A 9,176-nucleotide genomic window follows, 5' to 3' on the forward strand; every position below is an offset into this window, starting at 1 on the left:
GACAAACACCTCATGTTTGGGTAGGGTTTCCACCTCAAGGTCAGCCCTAGCTTGCCTAAGGTCAAAGAACTTTTTAACACTAGATTTTGGAGGTCTTTAATGAAGCTAACCCTAAGGTCTTTTAAGGTCCATTAGATGCACGTTGCTCTTTGATAGTCTCCCTCCTTTTGGACCCCTATTGAGATGTAACTATCTCTCCTCTTGGTCCCTTGCTGAGGTAAATCTAGAAGCACTTATTGCACCGTCTCCTTTTGGACCCCTATTGAGATGCAACCATTTCTCCTTTTGGTCCCCTGTTGAGATAGGTCTAAAAGCACATATCTATATCCTAACTCTTGTTCCCCTTTTATCTTCCCATATTAAATGATCAGTTTAATATAAGAAAATCATTTGGTAGAGTTAGATATTATATTTTATGACAGGTGACATTCTGGATAGGAAGCTCTTCAAGCACTTTTTGTGCTTTGTTAAGCGTACCACATTTAGCATACATATCGACCAAGATAGTGCCAAGCACGATGTCTTTTTTCTTGCATAGAGCCACATGCCTTCAAGATGTAGGCGTAGGTGATTGCACCTGGAGAGAGGCCCTCACTTCGCATCTGTTGATATTCCGAACAGAACATCAGAAAATTGTAATTGAGAGACACAAGAGGATTCCAAGAGGCAACATTCTAGAGAGGAAGCTCCTCAAGCACTTTTTGTGTTTTCTCATGCGCATCACATTTAGCATACATATCGTCCAAGACAGTGCCAAGCACGACGTCTTTTTTCTTGCGTAGAGCCACATGCCTTCAAGATGCCTGCGTAGGTGATTTCATCTGGAGAGAGGCCCTCGCTTCGCATCTACTGACATTCTGAATAGAACACCTGGCAAATGTAACTGAGAGGGACATTCTGAGAGGATTCCAAGAGGCGACATTCCAGATAGGAAGCTCCTCAAGCACTTTTTGTGCTTTCTCATGCACATCACAATTAGCATACATATCGACCAAGACAGTGCCAAGCATGACACCTTTCTTCTTGCATATAGCCACATGCCTTCAAGATGCATGCGTAGGTGTTTGCATCCAGTCAGAGGCCTGACATTCTGAAAAGAACATCTAACAGGGAGCATGATACTTTTGAAAATCGTCAACGCTTGCGGTCGACGTGTGATTAAAAAAGCTTGCGACATATGATGATTGCATCTATGTCTGCGTAAGAAAGAGAACAAAGCCTTCAGTTGCTATGATGAGTGGAGTGGAGCAGATTGCGTGATGCTAGGGATGCCGATGGATTTGCTGGCGCACAGTCATAAAATAGAGAGCTATTTAAAGGTGATACATGAATGCAGTCCATAAAAAAAGATGGGGAGAGATACACTTGCTTTGCATCCTCTAAAAATAGCCTAGAGCTTTCTAGCGCTGCTCATGTTGTGCACATCCCGCAATGAGTGCATTCCAAGAGGTGACATTCCAGATAGAAAGCTCCTCAAGCACTTTTTGTGCTTTCTCAAGCGCACCACATTTAACCAAGGCAATGCCAAGCACGACATCTTTTTTCTTGCGTAGAGCCACATGACTTCAAGATGCATGCATATCTGATTGCATCTAGAGAGAAGCCCTCGCTTCGCATCTGTTGACATTCCAAACAGAACATTGGATATCTGCAACTGAGAGGGATATTCCAAGAGGATACCAAGAGGCGACATTTCAGACAGGAAGCTCTTCAAGCATTTGTGTGCTTTCTCAAGCATACCACATTTAGCATACATATCGACCAAGACAATGCCAAGTACGACATCTTTTTTCTTGCATAGAACCACATGCCTTCAAGACGCATGCGTAGGTGATTGCATCTGGAGAGAGGCCCTCGCTTCGCATACATTCCGAACAGAACACCAGACAAATTGTAATTGAGAGGCACAAGAGGATTCCAAGATGCGACATTCTGGAGAGGAAGCTCCTCAAGCACTTTTTGTGCTTTCTCATGCGCAACACATTTAGCATACATATCGACCAAGCTAGTGCCAACCACGACATCTTTTTGCTTACGTAGAGCCACATGCGTTCAAGATGTATGCGTAGGTGATTGCATCTGGAGAGAGGCCCTCGCTTCGCATCTGCTGACATTCCGAATAGAACACCTGACATTAACTGAGAGGGACATTCCGAGAGGATTCCAAGAGGCAACATTCCAGACAGGAAGCTCCTCAAGCACTTTTTGTGCTTTCTCATGCGCACCACAATTAGCATACATATCGACCAAGACAGTACCAAGCACGATATCTTTTTTCTTGGGAAAACCTTGCAATCAATGCATTCCAAGAGTCCACACTCTGGACAACAAGTTGCTTGAGCATTTGCATGGAGCCACATATCTTTAAGATGTAAGCATAGCATTCAAGATGAAAGTATAGGTGACTACACCCACTTTTGCATCTGCTGGAAAAGGCCTAGAGATTTCTGGCCTTGCTCCCATTGCGCATAGAACCACATCCCTTCAAAATGCATGCGTAGGTGATTGCATCTGTTGAAAACAGACTAGAGCTTTTTCTTGTGTGGAGAATCGTGCAATCAATGCATTCCAAGAGTCCGCGCTCAAGTCATGCTCCCTGTGCGTATCCGTGTCTGAAGCCTTCCAAGTGTAAGAGTTGTGTGATGTTGCAGATGGAGTTTTGCAAGTGGGGCGCTTAAAAAAAGCGTGGCTCGATAAAACAATGGAGCCATTTGAAAGTCTGCCACGTGGATTCATGAGAAGCGACCTTTTTGAACAAAGATGTATGCTAGCGAAGTAACGAGATATTAGAGTAATTAAATTAAGCTTCAAGGGGAGTTGGCCTAGCGATAAAAGCAAGGGTGCGTTCGCTATGGTTCAACCCCTATGACATGAGGATGTAGGTGTGGACGCAATCTAGATCGGCAAAAATGAAAAGGCCAAAGTAGACAAACGAGTGAATTAAAAGGGGCTGTGTTTGCATTTACCTCTATCTTTTGTGCCACGTCACACATGGCTTACATTTGCTGAACCTCGAACCCCGGAGAGTGTTTTTAGGGCCTAGCCTCGTCCATAAGTGTCACGGGTGCAACTCGAGGGATCAACGGCTGAGAATGAATCGATCGTTGATCGCCTACCCATTCAAATAAAAATTGACGATGCCAACCGACGCGAGCTTCCCTTGAACCCACAACCTCTCACGAGCTCGGAGCTCTATCCACCTGCGTTGCTGCGTGTTGATGCAAAGCATACGCCTTTGCGCAATCAAATACTTGCCCCCCCCTGTTGCGTCGATTCGACGGTCCAGATCGCGCGCATTGCTGTTCGCTTGCCCCTGCCGTCGATCCCTCGAGTTGGACCCCTTGTTATTTATAAACGAGGAGGGCCCAGGGGGGAAGCAACATAAAACCTCAGGTATTCAGCCATGGTGCTTGTCTCTTTCAAACCTCTTTGTGTGTAATCAGCTTTGCATGCTGCAGTCGGCCCCATTTGTACACAACGGCGGCGCATGAATCCATGCAGTTCTTGTATGAGTCTAGCAATCACTCCAGGGCCACGGGGATCCGTGACGCATAGAAGGCACGGATGGCGATGCGACTCAGTGGATAACTTTGTCCTCCTGTCTACACATGCCGGGGTCTATGATGGCTTCGCCCTCACCCAAGAATGAGCACCAGTTCGGGATAACTGCTGCTCTCTCTCTGTCCGAGCCTTCAGACATCGACCTTACAAGGAACCAGGATCTAGAGAAGGTATTTCACTTTAGGCTAGAATGCGTGGCGTAAGCTTGCAAGCTGGCTGAATCTGCATGCTTTGGTTGCAGTTTCTAGCGCAGGCTGGCCTTCGTGAAAGCCAGGAAGAGGCAATCTTGAGAGAGAGAGCTCTCGGCCAGCTGGACAAGGTGAGATGAGCTATGCTTGTAATTTTCATTAAAGGTTTCAGGTCGAACCAGCAACTAGAAGAACGAATACGTTTTGGAAATTTTCCACAGATTATGAAATTGTGGGTCAGAAAAGTTTGTGCCAACAAAGGCTACAAAGGCCAGCTGCTAGAATTAGCGAATGCCAAAATATTTACCTTTGGATCCTATCGCCTTGGGGTAAGGCATCTTTTGATACTGCATCTTTTCTTCTTTCGGATGTTTCAAACGGGGAAATATTCAGGCTGTCTAGTTCTTGCCACATCGATTTTGACAGATTATTGGAAAACCTTTCTAGCCTTGAAATACAGGTTAATCTGTTTTCACAACTTTAGATGGTCATGCTCTGCTTGATGGGATTGGCCAATTCATTACAGAGTGATCTCCTCTGTAATGTTTTGTTTGAACGAAGTGGAATGGGGGCTGATCGAGGTAATAAATTTGGAAAGGGATAAAGATGCTTTTAGCTTGAAGGATATTATGGAAAAATCCCTTTGCTGCTAATTGCGAGACATAAGATGGTGACAGTTTCTATTTCGTTGCTTGCTTCGGTGTAAGCAGTCGTGTGTGGCCATTCGTTGTCCATCAAGTGGAAGTTGAAGGAACCTAAGTATTAAATCACAGAAGAGATTATGATGCTGGAAAGCTTGTCATTTGGGGAGTCAGTTTTGGTCTACTTATCTCCTTTGGTTACGGAAAGGATGAATACATGAGAGCCCGGCTGGAGGAGAAAGGTAGGAAGGAGGGAAAGAAATGCAAGAGAGAGAAGCGAGACGATGGATACAAGCCCTGTAGGCACTCTCTATAACAAGAGGGATTCAAGCTTTACAGATGGTGCTGCTCACAAGGGGACATTCCCTGGGCCGTCAGACCTTCCTAAAGGGGACCGACAACCAGAGGAGTCAAATACCCAATAATGCCCAATAATGGGGAGCCCTTTAAGAATGGGAAAAAACTAAATTGATCAGACAGACAATGGGCTTTGCCCAAGGACGCAGACCAATGCAATAGAGACTAGCCTCACAAGACCAGTCATAGCTGCAAAAGAGGCCCCCTTTCGTTAGATCTACACAAAATACGAAGGGGCGATCCTTCAACTCCAGTACTAAGAATCTGGGTTAGCCTCACTACTAGAGCTCCATCGCAGGTACACCATGCAATGGCAGGGAATGTGGTCAACGCTTAGTTTGAAGATAGATAGGTTAGAGATTGGCTATGGGAAGGGGTCGCGCACATGTAATTTTGGCAATGGTTAGGAGAGGGTGGCAGGCACCTAAAACCTTTACCTTACGCTGTCGTTTTCCTAAGGCCATTGTGTCTTTGCTTTGGAAGTTTGGAGGAAGTTGCTTTGCTTTTTTCTTTTCGATGATATTGGGCCATTTTTTGAAGTCTTGTGATTTTATCTTTTTACGCATGCTTTTGAGAACGAGCATAAAGCCTGCATGACAAATTCTTATAAAACTTCAAATGGAGTATAGTGCATAGAGGGCACTTGAGTGGATAAATTCCCAAGTGTGCTAAACATAAGGCAATGGTATAGGGCTGTGTAGTAAAGGAGCCAGGGGTGTCTGGTTGTGGCAGTTTAAGTCACCAACTCTTTTGGGTAGGAGTGGTTTAGCTCTTTTGATATCTTCACCACCACCTACTGTAGTGGAAGCGGTTTCAATAGTCATTTATAACATGAGTTGTCATTATGCTATAGTTACCCACTAGTGACCAAGGGCCTTATATGATGGTGGTGACTAATAACTGGGCACGTTTGACATGCTAAGCTTTTTCTTGACAGGTTCATTCTCCTGGGGCAGATATTGATACTCTTTGCATAGGGCCTTGTTATGCCACTAGAGAGGTAAGGTGATCATTGGCCGCTTTTATTTTTGCAGGTTTTTTGTATTGTTTATGTTTAAGATGCATGTGTGATGGCATTCTCATTGCAATCACCACATGGCTGGTTTTGGCAAGTGTAATTTAGCAATGGGTCATTATGCAGGAGGACTTCTTTATTGTGCTTCATAGCATGCTCTGGGCCATGCAGGAAGTTACAGAACTGCACGCAGTCCCAGACACTCATGTACCTGTCCTTAAATTTAAGTTTGATGGCATCTCTATAGATCTGCTGTATGCAAGGCTAGCCACGTGGGTTATTCCAGAGGTAAAAGAGCAGTAGAAATGTGCAACAGCTGGATTCCTGAGGCAACACATTTTTTATCGCTATTCTTTTGGATACTTTACGCTTGGTACACCAGTTTTAGGCAGATGAGTTTGAACTCAATAATGATGCAGATATTTGGCTAATTACTGTCCTTCTGTAGAATCTCGACATTTCACAGGACTCCATTCTATGTAGCATGGATGAGCAGAGCGTGCGAAGTCTAAATGGCTGCAGGGTTGCTGATCAGATATTGCAGCTTGTACCAGATGTTGAGGTTTGCAGGCATACATGTGTTTAATGTGGAAGATTACAGGTCTTGGCTTAAACTTTTTCTACTTCTGATGCAGACTTTGCGAACAACCTTAAGATGTATAAGGCTGTGGGCTAGAAGACGAGGCGTGTACTCCAATGTCTGTTTTGATACTTTGAGAAGTCAACTAGCTGAAAAGTTTGCATCAAATTTTCAAACTGCCTTTATGCTTGAATGCAGGTGACAGGTTTTCTTGGTGGAATCAGCTGGGCTTTGCTGGTGGCTCGAATATGCCAGTTGTATCCAAAGGCTGTTCCAAGCATGCTTGTTTCTCGATTCTTTCGAGTTTACACACAATGGAAATGGCCAAATCCTGTGATGTTGTGCAAAATTGATACAGGGACTTTACACCTTGCTGTCTGGGATGCCCGAAAGAATCCAAAGGATCGAACGCATGTTATGCCAATTATCACTCCGTCATACCCCTGCATGAACTCCAGCTACAATGTCTCCTTAAGTACTCGCAAAGTCTTGATGGAACAGTTTGAATTTGGCAATGGAGTGTGTCAGGCGAGACATCTGAGGGGCACTTTTCCTCACGTTGTGTCTTCTCCAGATTATAGTCGTGTTTTTTCTCTCCTCTGTTGTTCAAATCTTTTTGTTGTACTTCAGGCTGTAGAATTGAGGCATGCAGACTGGAGCCTTTTGTTTCAGGACTACCCATTTTTTTCAGCTTATAAGAACTATCTGCAAATTGACGTCATGGCATTTTGTGAAGATGATCTTCGAACCTGGAAGGGTTGGGTGGAGTCACGACTAAGGTGGCTCACTTTGCAGGTGAGTATTGGAGAACAATAGGGGTAAAAGGTAGAAATATAGGGTATTTGCTGACATACTTGCTTGCCACTATTTTGCAAGTGCAGCTGATATCTATATTGGAACCTGTCGCAGATTGAACGGAATACGTCTGGGATTGTTCAGTGCCATCTCCATCCCTTTTCCTACGTAGACTTTTCAAAATCTGTACATCACACCGCTTTTTTTATGGGACTTAGTTGTAGTCAAGAGAGAAAGGAATTTGATCTTCATGAACCAGTTGAGGAGTTTAAAATTTTTGTCAGTTCAGCCTTCCGTCAGAAGCCTGGTATGGAGATTTGTGTTTCACATGTACGTCGAAAACAAATCCCTATCTTTGTCTTCCAAGAAGGTGACCAGTCTTCAAGACCGCAAAGATGTGCTATCAAAGCTTCCAATTCCAGCAAGTTCGAGGGATGCAAAAAAGAAGAAGAAGGGAGTTTGTTGTCTGGACAGATGTTTAATGTTTCACAACAGTCTGTGTATACACTGCATAAAAGGCACAAAGTTGGTACTTCTTCAAGAGACGGTGTATCCTCCAGCCATGCAGTTTCACAAGAAATTATAGACAATTTTGAAGCTGGTGAAATCAGGAAGAGTTCAGAACGTGAAGTACAAGGTTGCTTGCTGGCAAGTAACCACCAATTAAAAGATGAGACTACAGGATCCAAAATGCAAGACAGAGAGTCAAGAATGGTTTTAACAGCTTCAAGGAAGCATAACATGAATGTGTCAAGTGGGAATTGGTTGGAAAGAGAATCTAGATCGAAGGCACTGGGCTTTGTTCGGCCTGTCATTAGCCAAGCTATAATTGGGACACCACTAGGCCAAGCTACGAATGGGCAGTCATCTTGTGGAAGTGGAGTTTCAGTGATTGCTGTGAAAGGTCATTACTTGGAAAGCGGCAGCCACTCTCATGATGTGCAGATGTGCACAGACCCTGGTTTGTTGTCTTGTTTCACTGTCAAGTTCTAATGTCTTTGTGGGTTTCGAGTTGCCATCTTGTTTTCCTGTGCTTTTTTGTTGATCAGGAGATGCCATATTTTTGTAGGCCGCAATGAATTCAGAGGCTACTTTTTGGGGGGCAAAACTAGTGGTCGAGATTGGAAGCACTTGACCAGATGAGAAAAGCCAATGTGCGCCGGTTGCCATGCAGCTGCATGATTCTGCTTTGCAGGCTGAGTTGCCTGCTATATTTTGGATTTTGTGGCGTGGAGGGGAAGTGGGTGTCTCTGAAGTCTGTAAGTACCTACCCCTTTTGTCATTATATTCTTGCAACTGGTGGCAATTGTGTTTGGCAGGACATGTGCAGACGCTTCGAGTGGATCATTTTTTGTGTTCAGGATTAAAGAAGCCGGGCGTTGTGTGGTTTTAGTTTCACAGAGCAGGAAGGATTCAGTGCAGTTTTTGAGAAAAGTGACCAGTTTTAGACGTTTGCATGTGTGAGGGTTTGAAGTGACGATGGGAAGAACTATGTCTTGCGAAAGGTGTACTGGAGGTTGTAATGGAAACTTTTGTAAAATTTTTTAATAAAAAAAAGGTTTGTTGGCCACTTGTATTCTTTTGTTGTATTATTCTTGACTCTCTCAGCTACATGCCACCTCTAAATTTGTGATATATCTGTGCGAAAGGTCAGAGATGACGGTGATTCTTCCTGCGCACTGCCAGTGGTATCTAGTTCTAAGCCCTTTATTTGGCACTGAGGAGGTCAGCGGGGATGAGGGAATACCTAGTCCATACTATGAAATCGATAGCCATATTGGCTGCTGGATGACTACCATGAGACTATAACCTTCATAGGTGAATCGTGTTTGATGCAGTTATGTGGGTTTTAAACAATTGGTATGTACAAGCAGGAAAAAGCTTGTTTTCGACGAGTCAATGGGGTTTCCAATAGGGTTTTCTTGTTCTCCTGGAATGTGCAATTTGTACTCGTCGTATTTCAATTACAAATGGTTTGTTAAAGCTATGGCTAATGAGCAGAACTGTAAAATGCTAGAGCGGTTCCAACGTACATATCG

At 44.1% G+C, this 9,176-nt stretch overlaps 1 protein-coding gene across 5 annotated transcripts; it reads left to right on the forward strand.

Annotated features, from left to right (window-relative positions):
* The first annotated feature begins 3,386 nt into the window (after nt 1-3,386).
* Nucleotides 3,387-8,716, forward strand: LOC147442586 (uncharacterized). 5 transcript variants are annotated; one of them, XM_086528725.1, is made up of 11 exons: nt 3,387-3,731; nt 3,803-3,880; nt 3,971-4,078; nt 5,685-5,747; nt 5,889-6,050; nt 6,211-6,324; nt 6,398-6,460; nt 6,541-6,870; nt 6,973-7,137; nt 7,252-8,098; nt 8,207-8,716. In XM_086528725.1, exons 1-11 carry the CDS (start codon nt 3,609-3,611, stop codon nt 8,278-8,280), a joined length of 2,127 nt encoding a protein of 708 aa, XP_086384851.1. In that variant the 5' UTR covers nt 3,387-3,608; the 3' UTR covers nt 8,281-8,716. The 5 variants fall into 5 exon arrangements, 4 of the variants coding, with proteins under 4 accessions (XP_086384851.1, XP_086384850.1, XP_086384853.1 ...); XR_015190202.1 differs by having other exon boundaries at nt 3,388-3,731; nt 6,541-7,137; nt 8,207-8,396; nt 8,499-8,716; XM_086528724.1 differs by having other exon boundaries at nt 3,388-3,731; nt 6,541-7,137.
* The last annotated feature ends 460 nt before the right edge of the window (nt 8,717-9,176 follow it).

Source organism: Adiantum capillus-veneris, chromosome 14 (assembly GCF_014529385.1).
Source record: "Adiantum capillus-veneris isolate H3 chromosome 14, ASM1452938v2, whole genome shotgun sequence".
NCBI lineage: Eukaryota > Viridiplantae > Streptophyta > Polypodiopsida > Polypodiales > Pteridaceae > Adiantum > Adiantum capillus-veneris.